The 19891-nt window shown below is 40.5% G+C and overlaps 1 protein-coding gene across 1 annotated transcript in view; it reads left to right on the forward strand.

The window, feature by feature from the left end:
- Positions 1-19891, forward strand: part of EPB41L4A (erythrocyte membrane protein band 4.1 like 4A) — a 94955-nt gene that overhangs the window by 65499 nt on the left and 9565 nt on the right. The window contains exons 14-18 of the mRNA XM_009893834.1: positions 3156-3239; positions 5740-5853; positions 7743-7790; positions 11358-11435; positions 19216-19335. Coding sequence (XP_009892136.1) covers positions 3156-3239; positions 5740-5853; positions 7743-7790; positions 11358-11435; positions 19216-19335 — 444 coding nt within the window. The remainder of the gene's footprint in view (positions 1-3155; positions 3240-5739; positions 5854-7742; positions 7791-11357; positions 11436-19215; positions 19336-19891) is intronic.

Consider the following 19891-nt stretch of genomic DNA (forward strand, 5'->3'; position numbering starts at 1 on the left):
GCTGAAGCTAGACCATTGAGCAGAAAACAATACAAAGGTATATAAATACCTGAATGGAGGATCCAAACTGGACATAGCCAGGTTCTTTCCGTTGGTGCCCAGTGACAGGACCAGAGGCAACAGGCACACACTGAAACACAGGAGGTTCCCTCTGAACATCCAGAAACACTTTTTCCCTGTGAGGGTGACCAAGCACTGTCACAGGTTACCTAGGGAGGTGGTGGAGCCTCCATCCTTGGAGATAATTCAACAGCCATCTGGGAATGGTCCTGGGCAACTGGCTCTAGGTGGCTCTGCTTGAGCAGTGGATTGGACCAGATGACCTCCAGAGGTCCCTGCCAACCCCAACCATTCTGTCATTCTGTGATTTGTTAGGAGAGAGAAAGGTAAAAAGCAAAGATGTACACTTACTCCATAGTGGAGAGATGATCTTATTGGGAAGGGAGAGGAGCCTTTCACTACAGCTTGTGCTCCAAATGCTGTGCATAATTTTTTAGTACTGAACTGTTAGAAAGAAATGGATAGACAGGTTGTAGAACAAGAACCAAAATAAGGGGCTCTCAACGTGGCAGCTTCAAGGTTTCAGAGTTTAGTTTCTTACCTTGACAGTTTAAAAGCAATTCACAGTCAGATTCTCTCTGGGTCATGGTTTTAAATAGTGTTAGTCACTTCCAGCAAAAAAGTGTTGGAAGTTGTTTTTGTTGCGTGCTTTTTCTTTAGAAATTTATTTGTTTTTCTCTGTGTCTCTGTCTGCACATGTAAAACACCTTTCAGGTCTGCCAGTCTTAGTATGCATGACAGACAGAACACATAATTTGTGAAGCGTTTACAGTTCGGTAGTTTACTCCATCCTATGTAATTCTCGCATTAACTGTCAGTCATGCTTGCAAAGCAGCTTTCAGCAGCTCTTACAAGCTTAGTTTTCATAATTTAACATCTCATTCGCTGTTGAGATACGTAGTTGGTCGCTTCTGCGTAAGTGGTATAAATTCAAGGTAAACCATAAAACTCCCAACAACAGTAATCTCATGTGAAATTCAGATCTAACCTTTTCAAATACTTTGAATGAACTCAGCTGCATTCCTGAAGACACTACTAGTATCTGAAGAGATGTCATGACCTAGCTCTCTAGCTGTAAAGTGCGCATCTGCTCTGAATGAATAATGACTTAGGAATCTAATGTGGTGAACTCACCTCCCAGGATCTCCCTCTCTTTTATTAAGTTTTGAGAACACTATTAAATATCTTTAAGCCCAACTTCAATCTAAGTATTGTTCAGTGGTTTATGCTGTGCAAAACCAGTTGCTTTTTGCAATACAGAACTGAAGCATATTTACCTGAGTTACTTGCTTAGTCTGTTGTAATCATGTATTTTTAAGCCTGGGAATAGATTGTACGCACATATGAGTCAATGGTTAATGGGTGCAGTATTAAGAAAATGATTTACCTGATAAAGTGTAATTTAATTCCTTTCCCTGCTGACATACTGTAGCTTTGTTCACTATGTTCACTATGTGAGAATGAAATTATTAACTCAGTGACCTGCAGTAGCCAAAAGCTGAGGTTAAAAGTGGATTAGCGAGTTAAGTAGCCACAATTCCTTCGTAAAGACGAGTCTGTCAACTCCTACTCTGGGCAAAGAACTCTGGCTTATGTCCTCCTCTCTGTAAGCATCTGTAAAGCCTTTTTTTTTTTTTTTTTTTTCTGCAGAAGTAGCACTTTGGAAAGATATGTTGGATTAATGCTTGTAGTGTGTAGCTGTCAGTAATACTTCTTGAAGAGCTTAGTGGAAATCAATGTGGCTATCTAGTTCTGTATCAGGTGAACTGCCTGTTCATGTAGAAAGCGAGCTCTGGAGATGATGATGCAGGAAAAGCATCATCTCCTTTGGTGAGGAGATGGTTGCAAAAGCATGCTTGAGCTAGAAGCCACCTTCCAGCACTCAGAGTGGCAGTGAGCAGGCTATCTAGGAGCATTCATGGGTTGGAAGTTATAAAACTTGACTCTGAGAGAATGGTAGGAATAAAGGAAGAATTGGACGGTTCTGCTGTTTTTCCCACTGTCTCCCAGACTTACAATGGGAGACTGGTTACAATCACTGATGTGTCTCTTCAGCCAGGTGACTATCTTGATTTTCCTGGTACTTTACCTTGCGGCAGCTGGTGAAGACAGCTCTTTCATATTGTCAGATCTATGCTCAGTGTAGAGCAAAGAGAAAACATAAGGAGTTACTGGGGAAGGAATAGAAGAATATGTTACTTTATGAACCTGTGGTCTGTCATGTTTTGAATAATTATCACCCCTGGCTTTGTTGCTCCTATCTTCAAGAAGGTACTGTAGACCCGGAAAAATGGTAGAGAAATGTGATAAGGATAATCAGAAGTATGTAGTGACTCCTATACCGGGAGAGATTAAATAGTCTGTGATTCTTTCACTTGAAAAAGAGATGACGCAGTAGTTAAAAATGTATTTTAAAAAAATTATGGGGTGGAGTTTGTGATTAGGAGACCATCATTCACAGGGCTTTTTTTTCTTTCCATAAGCACAGAACTAGTGAGGAACACAGGATGGAAGTTTTGAACCAAGTGGAAGTTTTGAAACAAAATAAAATAATTGTTTGTGACATAGTTAAATACTGGAGCATGCTGCTACCAGGCACTATTTATGCCAAAAAATTAAAAATGTTCAAGAGGTGTTTAAGTAAATCCATGGAAGAAAGTTATATCAAGAGCTATGTAAAATACAAAGCAGATAAAGCCTTTAGTTCAATAGTCTGTTAACTGCATATTGCGGAAGACTGCAAGAGCGTATTGTATATTTGCCCTATTGTTAGACATTTTGCCTAAGCATCTGTTCTTGTTTATTCTGAGACAAGACTGACCTTTTTCTGACTCAGTGCAGCCATAATTGTGAGCTTGTAGAACTGATGTTTCAGATCTTTTTTCTTTTTCTTCCAATCTCTCTTTCTAGGAGAGATTCTTCAACATAGCAGCTTTTTGCCCTCTTTCACATAGCAGGCAAATAGCTGTATGCCAAGGTGGGTCTCTGTCACCACTGTATGCCTTTAAGATTAATTTTTAAGAGGTGAGGGAGAGAGAATATGTGATCTTTACAGTACGGGTTTTGAAAAAAAATATATCTGTACTTCTATTTAGCTTTAAAAAGATGAAAAATGAAAACAGTCCAGAAACCCAAAGAAGTAAAACAAGCGCACCGTGGGAGGAAAATGGCCCACAGAGGTAAGGCGAGGGATGATGTCTTAGGTATTGTGCAATGGTAAATATCATGCCATGGCAATAGGTTGAAGGATATTGCTGTAATATACTAATGTATTAACAGGTTCACAATAAATCTGTATTGCATATATGAAGATACGTCCTGTCATGGATAAATAATCAGTTAAAATTTAGCAAAGTGGTTGGTGGATGGGAGTCAGCAGTGGCTTATCACAGGGATCTGTTCATAGACTTCTGCTGTTGAGTATATTTGTCAAAGATCTGGAAAAGGGGTGATATACAAGGTTTGGTGATGGGACAGAATTCTTTAGGACAGTGAGAGTGAAAGTTGTCTGTGAAGAGTGGCAGAAAGACCCCTAAAGTATGAGTGATGAGTCACTAGAGGGTGGATGATGTTGAGTCAGGAAGTGTACAGAGAGGCACATGGGATCAAAAAAATAACCCTAGATTTCTGAGTAAAATGAGGTGCTGTGGCATTACGATGGCTAACCACAGGAAATCGTCAGCTGTGTAGCAGTCAGAAAAACAATTCGCAATTATTAGGAAAGCAAGAGAACAGCATTATGCTGTTACACACATTTGTAGATCGCATATTTGTTCCATGAATTGTGAGTGCAGTTCTGATGTCATTATCTCAGGAAAAGGAAGAGGCTTTGAGAGGGGCAGCAAGCGTAGTCAAAGGTGTGAATGGCTGTGCAGAAACTCTGTACAAGGAGCAGTGGAACAGGCCAGGCAGGACTCTTTCTTCAGTCTGGGAAAGAGATCATTTCAGGGTATGTGGTCTAGAAAGTCATGAGTAGTAGAGAGAAAGGAGAAAGAGATCAGGATTGTATTTTTCCAGTGTAAGGACTTGGGATCTTCAGATGAAGCGGTTGGAGGTGGTTTAAAAGCATTGAGAAAGACAGTGAGTAGTGACTCGCCCTGAGTTAGGAGACGTGTGGTCCTCCTTTACAACGGGTATGGGAAGTTATTGGATTCCTGGGAGAAGCTGGGTGAGTCATGGAAGAGAAATCCCCAAGGGCTTCTGAAGACAAAGGTATAGCAGGTGGCTCAGTAAGCTAGCTGGAAACAGTGGGGGACTGGGAGAGCACTGGGGGGCTGTCATATACATTCGGCATTGTGATTCCTGTAGGTGTTTGCTTATGACCACTGTTGGAAACACACCACTGAACCAGGCGGCACATTAAGTGTGATCCAGTACAGCCCTGCTTTTATGAGATGATTCAGATCTGCAACAACGATTTACCTTGTGTGCTGCTTCTGTAAAGATCAAGAGTTTTCAGAGAAAGCACAAGGCAGTGTGTAAATATTCTCTTGATAGGATAGACATTTATATGTGATTTTTAAAGAAGTGGTGGCAGCTTGTCATGATATGCCTCCAGTGTTAAAGTTGCTCTCAGGATAGCAGGAAGTTTGATTGCCCAGGATCCAAAAAATGGTAGGATTGAGTTTTCACAAGTCCACCTATGCTAAAGGACTATGCAGTTTTAGGCACAGAAGCAGACTGTATGCTGCACAGAGGCTTTCACAGCTTCTAATAATAATTCTCATTGAGGTGAACCATGGCAGCTTTTCGACTGTGCAGAGAAATGCTGTAATCAGCAATCTGCAGAAGCAGGTGACAAAGAAAGTGTCCAATCTGAAGGCCAGAGGGTTTTAGGAACACAGAAATAAATACCTTATGTGGAATTTGGTGGGAATATCATATTTACCACATAGTTGTTTTGAAAAGGGCTAAGTAATGTTAAATAAAGACATGTGGTTGAGTGTAGCATCCTTCCTCCAAAAAGTTGCAGAACATCAGTAGACCACCTTGGAGTCACATGTACTCCATTGCAGGCTCTGTTACACTGTTGGAAGAGGTCCTTACACTCCTGTAGGAAGGTATCAGGATAATCCATACAGGCATTTGATAGTCTACATCTAATTCGGGAACAACCCAACCCATTGAGTCCCACCCAGGCTTAGGTACATAACCTGAAGCTTGAAATGCTTCCACACCATTGGCAGAGGGTTGTGTGGATGAACAGCAGAGAGTTGGAGCTAAAATTGTTTCACGGTCCCAAGCATTACTTCTGTGATAAAGATGTATGTCACGACAGAAACACTATTTTCATGCTTATACCCATGGAACACATAAAGAATAGAGGTACATTTGAATGCCTAGCTGTGGGTTGAATAGCTCATACTAAAGCACAGACATTTTATAATGCTAAAAGAATATGTATATACTTGGTTTTAAATTTTGAAAGCTTAGAACTGTTGGCTCGGCAATGCTAAGAGGTTTCCTACATTTTCAAGGTTCACTGTAAAATATTTATTGCTGCAAAGCAGTACCATCTGTATTTACATAGCACGCACACACATACATGCATGTATAGTTGAATATGTATATATGTGTGTGTGGGAGCCTTCTCGTTTTTGTAAGCTGAATCTCAGTTTTCTGGCCTAACTCTCCTGAAAGTTTTAAAGCCGACCGTTTGCTCTTCCTTTTTAACCCTAGTGGGCTGTATAATTCTCCCAGTGACCGCAATAAATCACCAAAATTTCCTTACTCGCGGCGACGGAACCCATCAGGTGGCAGCGAGAATGAGTGTGGACAGCCAGTCCGGAGGAGGTAAGAGCCCTGGGGTTAATTACTGTTAGCATCTCACAGTAGAAAGCATGAGGTCATGCATGCTCTATGTTCAGTAAAGACTCCTGGAGATATAGCTGGGTCCTGGGAAAAGGGGTACTCTAGGGGCCAGGTGTTAGTCAAAAAAAAAAAAAAAAAAAAAAAAGAGCAAGAATACCAGATGTGCTTTTGGAAAGGAAGCTTTGGTCAGGATTTTTGCTTGTGTGCTGTTCTGGGTACTAGGAAAATTAGGTTAAAAATATGAGAAATTGCATTATTGGCATGTGCAAGATCCTTTCCATTGCTCCATCCATACTTGCCTTGTGAAGGAAAGGATTGATGGACGCTGCTTGCGTGACAATGAGCTTCTAATACAAAGCAGTATTTTGTTTTAAGTACGTTGCTTTGCTTTAAGTGCAACAAAGATTAAACGAATGAGCCATAAAGCTGTCTTCAGCAGTCACATGTGTGAATTACTTTACGTTAGACAGGATGCCAGAAAAAATACAGTTGTGAGATACTTAATGTGTTTTTAAGGTGTACATGCTGAATTGAGTAATTTAAAGAAGTAAAATGAAAGGGATGGAGATTCTGTGCTGTGTGTCCTGGAGTATGCCTAAGATTCGAATTACAGGGACAGTTCTGAAGTGATACAGTTTAGAGAGACTAAATGTTACCTAGGATGATTTGTCCTGCTGAGAAGCAGCTTTCATCACTGAGGTACCCTGGTGCTGTGATGTGCTGTGAAGCATAGACAAGCATAGCTACTGTGCCGTATTCATCACAGTCTTCTAGGACTACCTTATGAGCCAGCACTTTGGAGTTACATCTCCTTCTGACACCTCTGAAGTGATTACCTGTTTGGCTTTCAAAGCCAGGGTTTGCAAAAGAATCTCTGAAGACACCACTGTATCTCTGAGGAAATGTAGTTAGATGTGGAACTTTTATGTTTGTCAGATTTCTGAGCTGCTGCACACCTTTTATCTGCCATTAGCTGTCTGGAACGGGAGTGAAGAAACTCACCCATGGTGTATGCTTAGTGACCTCATGCCTGAGATAAAGTAAATGAGCGTAGCGCTCTTTTAAGTCAATATGGTTATGTTGATTTACCCTGTTGGGTAGAGCCCTTGTAAGTGTTAACAGCAATGTGTTTCCTGAATGGGTTTTCTGATTCATTGCTCGCTTAGTTGTCAGAAGGACTTGCTGGGCTCTGTGAAAACAAAGGAATAGAGATGTGCAGTGCAAAACTGCCTTGTACCAAGAAAAGAACAGTGTGTGTGCACTATGTAGTGGGAAATTTTTTGAGATGCAAAGTGTTTATCGTCTTGGATTTGAATTTGGCTGATCTACTTAGTGAACAGGTGGTCATGCCAATAGCAAGTTTTCTCTTGGGCCACCACACCAACAAAATATTTTTAAAAGTCTTATCTCATATGTGAGACTGTCAAGACTGACAATAGTAGGTAGATTCTAACCTAATGATGTCTTCCTGAATCTTGGATTTATTCATGCACTTTCCTTTTTCAACTGCTTAATAACAATAGCCATGTTGTTTATGCACTCTTTACTGGAATTAAGAGGAAAACATCAGGCTTTGCTATGCTGGAAACAGTGGGAAACTCTAAAAGACAGCATACCATGTTTAACCTTGTCAGTCAGGGGTTTGCAATGAGAGCTTGAATGGGATCATGCCTTTGCAACTTAGTGTAGAGGTGTCCTGAAAAGTTTAAAAAAGGCACATTCCCTTTTTTCATTGCCCTAAATCATAATGAAAAAAAGCAACCCAAACCTTTGTAAAGTTTTATTTAAGAAAAAAAGAAAAGATGGGAGTGTTTGTGTGTTTGTGTTAAGTGACACCACGGTTTTTCATTAAAACTTCCTTAATGTCACAGGAAAAATCAAAACAGTGGCGAAGATTCAGATTTAAAGCAAAGGAGAAGGTAAATATATCATTTATAGCAGCCATGAAATGATAGTGAAGGTACTGATCATATTTTAGTTCCCTGCATCCCCTCACTTCCTTTCTTCTCCCCCATCTTCTTAAATGTTTAAAAACCTTGTTGTGATTTGTTCTGCCCATTTAATTTTTTCTTTCCTGGCTTACTTTTGCTAAAACAATCTGTAGCATAACCTCATCACAGCATAGATTCCTATACGCTGTCTTTCACATTGTTACTACAGCATGCGAGAAGCAGTTTGTGGAAGTTTGCTAAAGGCTTGTATGCAACTTGAAAGTCAGTTCCAGAAGTTTTAGCTTTTGGATTTTGCATCTGCACTTTTTGTTTTGAGTTCTCCAACCTTCTAGTCTGCTTTTAGTGAAGCTGTTTTGAAAGCAAGTGTACTATCATTTGAGATGAATTGTCCTGCAAAATGTAGATGCAGAGACATACACAAATTCTTAAGGTCTTCTTAGTGTCTTGCTCATTTTTTTCTGAATTTTTTGTTAAGCTGCTTTTTCTTCTCTGTGCAGTCTTGCCTAGTTGTCATGTTTCCAAATAAAATGCTGGTGTGGCTTTGGGTGTGCCTTTCAGCAAATTCAGCTTTTGACAGATTTTTGCATCTGGAATTCTCTAGTGCCGCATCTGCCTGCCATGACTCTGTGCTGTGCTTCTCCTCGCTCCTCTGCTCCAGTCATGGCTGCTGGAGAAGGGAGACCGTGCAGTGCATTTTGGTGTCAGAGCCTCTGGAAGCTTGCAAAGGTGAGGAGGCACTCCCAGGATCTGACTCACTGCTGCAGCACAGGAAAGGAGCTCTGGCAGAGACTGAAACATCTCGGGGACAATCACAGGAAGTCAGGGAAAGTGCTCACGTACTTTGCACCTATTACAAGAGAACTGATAATTTTTTGGAAGGATGTTACCATTACAATCTGCCCGCGATAGTCCTGTGGTAGATGTCCAGCACATAAAACTCAAAGGATTTAGTTGGCATCTCAGTGCTCAGAAGGGACCTCTTCCCAAAGGTTGTCTCTGCTGTATCACATTACAAATATACAGGTTTGTTATTGTATATTGGAATAGACCTTCTCCACTTCCTCACAAGTTGGCTACTCTCCTCTTATTTTAATCAGAAAAGGACTGCACCAGAATATGAGCCTTTTCTGTCAGCTGTTTCTCTGAAATACCAAATTCTGCAACCCATCCCACCCACAAGCTCCCCTCCTGGACTGTATTTCTTCTGTGTCTCTTGGCAAACTGACTATGTCTTCTTTCTTGCTCCTTGTTCAGACCATATAGATATACCACCTGAAAAATATGAAATATATTGCATGACCAAGAAAGCATGAGCAAAAAGGATGAAAGGTGCTTTGTAATTGTTAGAGATCAGGATGATCTCATGTGTTCTTGCACCTGACTCAGGAAACTACTGTTGTTTCCATTTTTGGCAATTTATTCAGTTCAGTAAAAGCTAATGTTTAATATTCAGTGAAAGATAATATTCTGACAGCCAGCATGAGCAGCTGCCACTCAGCTGACAGCTCAGCAGCCCTTCTGTCTCCCTGCAAGTGCTTTCCTGACAGGAAACACAAGGTAATTTGGTGTGCAGTATCCAAAAGGTGGATCAGATTTCCATTCCTGAAAAGATAGAGAAAGGCTTATCTTGAATTGGAGCAAACAGGATGTTTTATCTTGCATTTCTCCTGCCATGGTGTGATTTGTTGCTGCTGTGTTACCTTATGGGATAAATTGCTTAGGTCAGAGTGCTGAGAAAACGTAAAAGAACAGAGTCGCTCCAATGACCTGGAAGTCTGAGTGTTGCTTGGATGACCTAGTAATGTTGAGATTCAAGATTAGTGGAATATTTATTAAGCATCTGATAAGACTTGGGGGTAAAAAAAAGGTATACTTTTGGGCATACAAGGTCTGACGCAGTTCTAGGGCATTTATTGCTCTGAACTCTCTGAACGTGCTTGAGCCGTTATTTTTTGGACACCTTTTTTCAATCTTCTTTGTCCTTCGGGATTACATTTTTCTGTAGTAATATACATCTTTCTTATCCCCGCTTTCAGCTTCACGCAGAAATGTGTATTTTTACCTGGGAAACTGGCTATCCTGATCCTCTCAATGGCTTTAAATTATGAGCCATGAAATTTGGGGATGGGGAGAGGTTTCTGCTTCTCCTTGGGGGAAATTTCACTTTTTCAAGCAAACTCCCTGCAGACAAGCTGGGTTGAATTGATTTTCCCAGGCTTTGGTTGTGCTATTATTCCACAACATTTCTGTTTGAATGGGAGCTATTTGAGTTAATGGTTCCCTAGTTTAGTCGAGGTGGGGGGCGGGACCAAGCACCATAGACTCTGAGGCATTTAATGACACAGCAATTTGATAAAACCAGCCATAATTCACTTGCATTATGGACACAGGCATGAGACTGTCAGCTGTGTCAGAAGGACATTTGTAACCATGTCCTAGTTTCTGAGGCAGAGGGTAGCGTGGTGTGTCCCTGACCAGATATGACACAGAGGGGAGGTCCATGCTGCTGCTGTCGTGTTCCCTAGGAAGTCTCTTGTCTGCTCTCATCCTGTTGTGGCTCTTCTCCCTAGCCCAGCAGTACAGTAACGGAGTCCTGGTTTCTAGGATCAGAGCCCTGACAGCTGGTCTGTCTGCTCCAAAATGTTGATCGGTGGAAATCAGGGATTTAAGGGTCTCAGATAGTAGTGGCCAAGCACTTCTCTCTACTGAGAGCTAGGCATATACCCATTTTCTTCTTGAAGCGCAGCATCAGCGTGTCCCACCAGTCTTTTTCATGAATAAATAATCAATCTTAAACGTCACCTTACCACTTGAAGCTTCGCAATCGGAGGCGACACTAAAGTAACCACTTTATTTCTTTTTCCTCACATGATGCACCATCTTTGTAGCTGTGCATCGCGTCATCCCAAAACTGTGCTGATACACACACGTGCCAATCTGTGCCCTTCAGCCTTTCTGTATACCAGCAGAATCACAGTGTTAGTGGTGTCGCTTCCTTACTGCCTGACACCTGAAAAATTATATGAACTTACTAGAAGCGATATGGAAGTTGGGGTGCATAGAAGAGGACAGATCTGGTGGGCATTTTTTTTGGCCTGCAAAGCAAGAATTACTGCGTCGTTTCTGTTGGGTGTCCAACAATATGCAGTAAGAAAAGAACCAGAACGCACACAGTTTAAAGACAAAACATTTCACATCACAAAGAAACATTTCACTGTTGCGTATAGACAAAGAATCCTGAGAGATAAAATAAAACAAATGAACAAAAATGCAGTGCAATGATTCAAAAGGAAAATAGCACTCACCTCACACTGCACTCTGCGTGCACTGCCTTTGAAGCAGTTACTCCCAATCAGTTAATGAGAAGCAGATAATATGACTTTCAGGTGTAGACAAGCCCTCTAGAGTGTTTTAATTCTCATTTTCCTAGTTATGTCTTTGCAGTGTTTTTCATGCCTTGTTGAGGACTTCAGTACTTCTTACAAGATGTTGGGAGATAAATTCATCTTGAGATGTTGTTTTTCTCCTCTCCAGATCACGGTCTCGCTGTAACACCAGCAGTGGCAGTGAATCAGAAAATTCCAACAGAGAACACCGGAAGAAGAGAAACAGGTGACTGTTACATATTTTAGATGTAGAGACATGAAACACAAACAAGTAGAGAATGGACTTTTCTGAGATAGACCTAATAAAAAGGAGTCTAACATGTTTTATATGTATACAGTCCTCCTGATGCAGCTTAAGGTCCTTTTTTTAATAGGAAGAGAGATGACTGCAAAAAAAAATATACATTATAAGTGTATGCCATGAATGCATAACCTCCTGTTGCTCTGGAAAAATTAATTAATGAACTGCAAAATCAAGTACAGGACACACTTACAAAAGATCTGTAATATTAGTGCAAATACAGTGGGTAGTGGTGATGACAAGATATTCAGAGCATATGCTTCAGTACCTCAAAAATGTCAAGTGTAGAATTTTAGCAGAAAATAAGCTTTTGAGGAGAATACTCAACATATTTTAATGGATCTGAAACTCAGTATTGTTTTTAAATGCATGCACATAATTGTATAAATATTTTTATTTTCTAAAATATAAAGTGTGGGCCTAAACCCAAAATGTGTACAATGTCAGCTTTTAATAGGACAACAGCAGTTTATATTGAGTGATGTTAGGAAGTTTTATTTTTTTTACATTCTATTTTTCTTGTCGCTGATAAGAAAAAGTTGGCATAACAACTGATTTATTGTATCAAAAAATTCCTTTAAACCTGCAACTTTTATGTTGCATTTGAGATAACAGCATTTGAGAGTTATTTATGAAAATGTATTTTTAAAAAGTACATAGAATTTCTTCATATTGCATAAACAGAGCATAAAAGTACTGTCACTGGAAAAAAGAGGAGTTGTTTAAGGCAAATTTTCTAAGAAGCTGTCTGCAGAAGCTGCCATAGTATCCTGTTGCCTCATGTGCAGTATTATGAGGGAGAAAGGATTTTCGTATATTTTGAAGGTCTTAGAAATAAACATGTGCTAGATATTGCTGCAGAAGTATGCTGTGTAATAATACTTTAAGTGTCATTTGCAACAGTTAGAGAGATGCTAAAAAATCATTGTGACATTCAAATGGGCTGGTATAAAGCATAGTTGAGCCATGAGATTTCTTTGCAGTTTACTTAAATCAGAGCACAGTCTTGTGAGATACTCGGCTAACAATAACCTAGTGTGCATGGAAGGTTTGTTTTCCGGGTGAGCTCTGAAGTTTGAATGAAATGCTGAGTATAGTTTCAGTGATCAGTAGGTAAATGGTATTTGGTATCCCTTTCTCTTACAACACTGTTGCCAGGTTTTTTCCTCCTGTGAAACTTCTTGTTCAGGGAGCTCCACAAGCAAGTGAAGGAAATTAGAGACTGACCACAAGAATGTTTTTAAGAGCTTCTTGCAATATAAAGATTGGATTGTAAGAAGGATTAAGTACTGCTTATCATTTTCTGTAGAATAAAAGGGCCTTTACCTACCCTTCCTCACCTCATGGAAAAGTGCTTAAAATTAAAAAGGAAAAAAAAAAATCAATGTGCGTGGATCATTTTTGTTTTTCACATTTTCAGAAATGTAAGATACATCAAAAATGTTAATATTGCAGCATCTCTTCATCACTTGAAATCAGACCAGATCAAAAGGCATTATCAGTGTTAAAGTAAACAAGCACTTAATGAGCTGGAGGTCTGAGACTTGTTACTTGTCATCATCTGCAGGAAAACCAACAGTCATAATTAATGTTTGCATTTTGTTAGCGGCACTGCATAGCTTTCCCGTAGCAGAAGTGAGCCAGCCCTAACAGGGTTAAATGGGACAATATAGTGAAGCTTGCAACTGCTGTTACTCAGGTTTTACCTGTTGCATAGATTAATGCTAATTTATTTCCTAGTATGATAATCATATCCCTGGCACAAGCAGACACAAAGTTCTATTGTTTTATTGGAATAAAATGACTGAATACTCACATTACCCAAAAGAATCTGCTTCTGATCATAGAAGAGTAGAATAACTTGTTCACATAAGAAGAGATCACTGTGAGAAAACAAATAATCAGAGAAAAACAGAAATGCAGGTGAGAACTTCTGAAGGTAGAACGCTGGAAAAAGGTTAGGGAGAAACTCTTTACTTGATCTCAAAAAGTCTTTGAAATTTCACTGCCTCATGTGAATGTTTTATCCTACACAGATGTTCATAGAAATGGAGGAAGAACCTATGATGAGCATATTTCAGTCATAGAAGAAATGTATTTGTGTTTTTAGTGCTGTGGTCAGAATTTATTGTGTGGATAAAAATATGTTAAACTAGTTGACAATGCTTACTGGAGCATAGTCTTCTGCTTGACTATACTTAGAAGATGCATCAGATTAGAATCATAGAATGACTGAATGGTTGAGATTGGAAGGGACCTCCGGAGGTCATCTGGTCCAACCGTCCTGCTCAAGCAGGGTCACCTAGAACCATTCCCAGATGCCTAGTATCTCCAAGGATGGAGACTCCACCACCTCCCTAGGCAACCTGTGCCAGTGTTTGGTCACCCTCACACGAAAAAAGTGTTTCTGGATGCTCAGAGGGAACCTCCTGTGTTTGAGTGTGTGCCCATTGCCTCTGATCCTGTCACTGAGCACCAATTGAAAGAGCCTGTATATGTCCAGTTTGGACCCTTCATTCGGGTATTCATATGCATTGATAAGATCTTGTCCTTCATGTGCCTGGAGATGGTTTCCAGTATTAGCAGCTCTGTCACCTTTCTGGAGATCAAGGTGAGGCTGACCAACCTATAATTGCCCAGGTGCTCTTTCTTGCCCTTCTTGAAGACGAGTGACACTTACTTTCCTTCAGTCTTTGGGCACTTCTGACAATTGCCATGGTCATTGAGAGAGGCCTTGCAATGACATCAACCAGCTCACTCAGCACCCATTGGTGTATCACATCAGGGCCCATAGACTTATGTATGCCCAGTTTGCTTAAGTCTTCCCTGACCTGATCCTCTTCCACCAAGGGTACATCTTCCTTGCTCCAGTCTTTTCCCCTGGCCTCTGGGACCTGGGAGTCCTGAAGGCCAGTCTTGCTAGTGAAGACTGAGGTGAAGCAAGCATTCAGTACCTCAGCCTTTGCCATGTCTTGTGTCCCCAGATCCCGCGCCTTGTTCAGCAGTGGACCCTATCCTTCCTTTTGTCACCTGTCTGCTTATAGAAGCCCTTCTTGTTTCCTTTGACATCCCTGGCCAGATTCAATTCCATTTGGGCTTTGGCTTTCTTAACCTCATCCCTGCATGCTTGGATAATGTTTCTGTATTTCTCCCATGTTACACATCCCCGCTTCCACCTTCTGCATGCTTCCATTTTGTGTTTGAGGTTTGACAGGAAGCTCCTTGTTCATCAGTGCAGGCCTCCTGGCATTTTGGCTTGACTTCGTACTCACTGGAATGAACTTCTTTTGAGCTCAAAGGAGATGATTTTAGTCAGCTTTTTGGGCCCCTTTTCCCTCCAGGGCTGTATCCCACTGGACTTTTTCAAGGAGATCTTTGAAGAGGCCATAGTCTTCTCTCCTGAAGTCCTGGGTTGTGATCTTGTTTGTGCCCTTCTCTCTCCTCTCAGGGTCCTGAATTCCACCATCTCATGTCACTACAGCTAAGGCTGCCTTCGGCCTTCACATCTGTAACAAGCCCATCATTGTTGTGCATTGTATCTAAATGATAACTATCTGCTCAAATATTTTGAATAAGATTTCAGGAATCAATTCTTCAGAGTTGTTTGTTTTAAGAGAATTTATCATTGCGTAAATGTAGCTTGCTATCATATCACCTGAAATGGGGAAAAAAAAATCTCTTAAGTCAACAGATGAGTGATGATAGTCTTATGACTTTCCATTTTACCATCAAGTCTTCCTGCAAACAATACCCAATTTGTCACTGTCATACCTATTAGTCTCAACTGGATTTATTTCACATGCCAGTAACAGGGATTTTTTTTCTATAAGATATAAATCAACTTGTCCCCTTGTTGAAAGGAAAGTTGTAATGGACTTAGAGTACAAGGGCAACACTTTTTTGTCAAAAGTATCTTTAAATAGAAACCTTGGTTTTGAGTTAAATTTCTCTCAACTTCTTTGGTTTTGTTGTTGTTCCTGTTGTTATCTCTGTTGTCAACAAGCTAAAGATTTTGCCCCAAAATTGTTACGATTTGATCATTGCATCTAAGTAATACATTTTACGTAGAGATTGTGCTACGTTGGTCACCCTTTACATTGTTAAATGTGAACATAGTACCTTTCTTTGCAGCTGCAAAATGAATGCTTTATTGCTTCATATATCGATCTAGTAGAGTTCTGCTGTGGTACAACAGTACTTTGAGCGTGCTGACACAGCTTGTTTTAATAGTTGCCATGCTGCTTTATATATTTAGATTTTCAGTATTTTGCTCAAATTAAGGAGGTAACTAACAGTGATAAATATTGTTGTGATTTACAACAAGTAGAAGAAAGGAGGCAGAGTAGAAGTAAGAAGTAACTGGAAATAAATGAATGCATTGCTCAGGACTGTGCTTGCCATGCAGCAGTAATAGATAAAAAAAAAAAAAGAATATTGCTATTAACAGTGACAAGCAAATAATAATGGAGTTTAGTAGGAGGGACTATAAGGAAGAAAGAATAAGTGATAGAGGATGGCTGAGGATGTGACCAAATGAGAGTAGGAATGTGTGGAGGAAAAAAAAAAGTAAGGCATAGATGGAAAATAAATAAATTGGGTAAGTATGTAAGAAGGTAAATAAGATATCTTTCAGTGAGATATGTAGCAAAAGTCATTGTAGGGGACAGAGAAGACCGGAAGATAGAAAAAATCTAAACGATTTTTTTTCACATCAGTTCTTTCAAATAAAGAAGTGAAAGTATAAAACTGAGTTTATTTAGGAAGGAAAAGAAATGCTGAAGTAGAATGGGATTACAGTGCGGGCATGTGATGAAAACTTAAGCATATATAGAGGACTGATGCAGGAACAGAATCAATACCAGCAAGGATGATTTCAAAAGTAGGAAATTTTACACAATTCCTTACTCATACTTTTGCTTTCTCTTGACTACAGTTAGGACATTATGGTCTTTTAATAAGTAGTATTGAAACTTTCTGGTCGCCTTTTACAAGATGCAAAAGCTATAGTATCCCGAGTTTCAGAGACTAAGGTTTAGTTTCAGGGTTTTTTCTTCAGGTTGTGTAAAAGGTAACGCAGGGGAAATACATTGCAGTATAACAGAATGGAGAAAACTTCAGGGAAATAAAATCGTACCTTACAGTGGTCCCAGATTTGGCAGAAGAGTTACTTCCTTCTCTGTGTTCCTATCAAAGAGCAGTGCTGTGCTGTAGCGTTGTTCTTCATCATCAGTCTTCTGTAGCTGCAGGGGGAAATGTCTACAGGTAGCCCTGTATGGCATCTGCGTGCTGAAGTCACTCTTGGAAATGATGGAGCCCAAGTGTCCAAAGTGCAGTAGAGTCCTACTAGTGTCAAAATATAAATATCATCTAAGATTGTGACCACACCATAGGAAAACAGGGGCTCCTGTTAGGTATGCTGTTTGTCAAAAGAGTTGGTGAAGCACATTTTAAGAAGGAACCTAAGGAAGACATAAAACCTCTGCATGATGGCATCAGTGTGGTCTAACCAGAGGCATATCTGCTAATGCACTTATCCCAGCATCAACTAACCAGGATTTCTTTGCTGTGACCATCTCATTGTAATGCTACTTAGATATGATAGTGCCTAGTTTGGATTTTTTCCTTCTTTTTATTGCTATATTTCGTTTAAAAAATGGTGTTTAAGTGGTGCTCAACAATGTTTGAATTTTTTTTGGAAACCATATATTATTGACAGCTATTATGTTCTCCTAAGTCTTGAAATCTTTTCTTCTTTTATATTGTCCTTCTTTACCTTTAAAACTTTTAAGACTCATTTATGTACAAGAACACTTTTCTGCTGTCACTGCAGTTTTATTCCCTGTTAGGCCCAAGGATTTCCATTAGTAGAATGGACTGGAACAGAAATTATGTGTTTGCTCCCTTAATGAGAGGTCGTTCCTCATCGTTGTGGAAGTGTGGTTTCAAACACAAGGTGCAGGGTCTCATGTGCGCTGTGCCAGAGCACGGGCCTTGTGCTTTGCTGCGTTGTGTGGGTTTCCTGAGAAGAATGAATAGCTCTTTTTTTTTTTTTTATGGCGAGCATCTGAGTGCCTCTGACTACTTGACCTGTTAGGAGTTGTTTTTTGGGAGAGGTGGAGTGAAGTACTGACCAGCAGGCAGACCCCCCCCCCACAGGCAGTTGATAGTGTTTATACCATGTGGGATGATTGCTGTCTCCACAAATTGGATTATTTGGGATGAAAATCACAATTCATTACTTGTTGCTGTGTGAGTTCTACTAAATCCTTAGGCAGAAGTTTATGTTAATCCCTGTCACCAGATTACAGGTTTAAAAAGACTTGCTTACAAATCAGAACCTGATGTTGCCATCTTCTCCAGATGCTCGGTGCCATTTGTTAGAATGGTGGCCGTTTATAGTAGCTGGGGATCCAGCTCAGAATTCATTACGCATGTGAGAGAAGATGTGATTAAAGGAAAAGCAGCAGCCTGCATAGCCAGTTTAGCCTGATACTATTGGAGACTCGAGGAGAAAGGTGACATGTAGTCTTCACACATGTAGTGAAGAGCAACAACAACAGCATGCGCTGCATTTCCTAGGCAGTCAACATCTCCAGTGTAATCCCTTTATCTCTGTTGGTTTGTTTGTTTGCTTTACCTGTCAGTCTTCCTGTTTTTTGTTAAGTCCCTCTGGATTCCTCAGCATGCCAGTTGTACCGTCCTATCAGAGAACCCCCTCTTGGAGTGGTATTTTCCAGGGTTATTATAAATCCCTGCCGAATTTTAAAATCACTGCTGTGACCAAAGCACATCCATTTGTTCCACCTTAGATCACACCACTCATATCTGCAACCTCAAAACTGTGAAGCATCTGTAGAAATTTGAGTGGCCAAACACTGGCACGCCGGTTGGCCTGGTGGGTTGTGTCATCGTAGAGTTACTTCAGCCTGATAACAAATGTGCTGAATTGATAGGATTTTGACATTTGGTTTAATCTGTACTACATTCCAGTAATGGATTAATGGATTTTAACAAACAAACAAAAAGAAAAACCAAACAAACCAACACCCCAAACAAAAACCCCAAAATAAGAAAAAATAAAAGCATATCATGTTGTTTAGAAGCACACAAGCAGAGGCAGGGGCCGAAGTCACAGAAGATAGTGCAGAAGGGGTGCGATGGCAGGATTATGTATGTCTGGGGTAGCTATGGAGAGCTGCATGCATCCCGGGCTTTGTTGCAGGTCAGGGTGAAGGGACTACTTCCTCTGAGCGGGGGCATCACTGGGGGATTTTCCCTGGATCCTAGGAAGGTGTGTGTGCCGCAACAAAGTATTTGGAAAAGTTGTAGTAGTAGAGCCTTGTATCATGATGTGGGACTTACATTTGCTGTAGGTGAGGTGGGCTGGTATATGTAAACAGAAATAAAATTCGAGATGTTTGTCTTGGGCTGGGGCAACAAATTCAAGTTGTGGACCTGTCCTTAAAGGGCTGGGTCATCTCATTTTTGGATTACGCTGTTTCTAAATAATGAACCAGTGAGTTTTCTTTGATACAGGTCCTTACATTTTAATGTAGTTTGGGAACATTAATTAAAATTTAGCAAGGTGAAAAGTTAAAGTATTGCATTCAGGAGCTGGATTTTTGTGGGGAAAGAATACCCCATTGCTTCTCAGAGCATTGGGCATAAGACACCTCAGACTGAACTCGCGCTACTTCTTTTGCAGATTACGGCAAGAGAATGACATGGTTGACTCGGCTCCCCAGTGGGAAGCTGTGCTACGGCGACAGAAGGAGAAAAACCAGGCAGATCCAAACTACCGTCGATCCAGGCACAGATCTCGATCGTATGTAACCCTTGCCATCTTTGACGTGAAAATTAAGGATGCTGTAGCATGTTAAAAACGAGGAGGAATATCTCCAGCATGGTGGTGGCCCTCAGCTGCTGAGGAACAGAGACTTTCACGTGGCTTGTTTTCACATAAGCAGATTTGTCTTTGTGGTCAAACTCCCTTCGTATAGTGATTTGAATTTCAGGGCACAAATAACACAGGAAGAGCTTCGTAACAGAGCTAGTCAGTAACTCCCTCCATCACCTTGGATGGAGTCCCAGATGGTTTTGTGGCTCATTGAACGTTAGCTCTGTAATGAGGACAGCGATTCCCCTCTTCTCGGTGTCAAGCCTGTGAAAACGTTCGGATTTTGTATGATAGATGCAGGCATTTTTTGTGAAATGCACGCACGCTTGTTTAATTATGTAATGTCTGTGGTATTGTTCCAGATGAGACCAGCTACTGATGTCTCCATGTCAAATTACCATTGGCAAGCAGCTGTCAGTGATTTATTGCATCCTGGTGTCAGGATTTCCATGATGGAGCCGTGCTGCCAGGCAGTGCTATTCCT

Source organism: Charadrius vociferus, unplaced genomic scaffold (assembly GCF_000708025.1).
Source record: "Charadrius vociferus isolate BGI_N301 unplaced genomic scaffold, ASM70802v2 scaffold158, whole genome shotgun sequence".
NCBI classification, from domain to species: Eukaryota; Metazoa; Chordata; class Aves; order Charadriiformes; family Charadriidae; genus Charadrius; species Charadrius vociferus.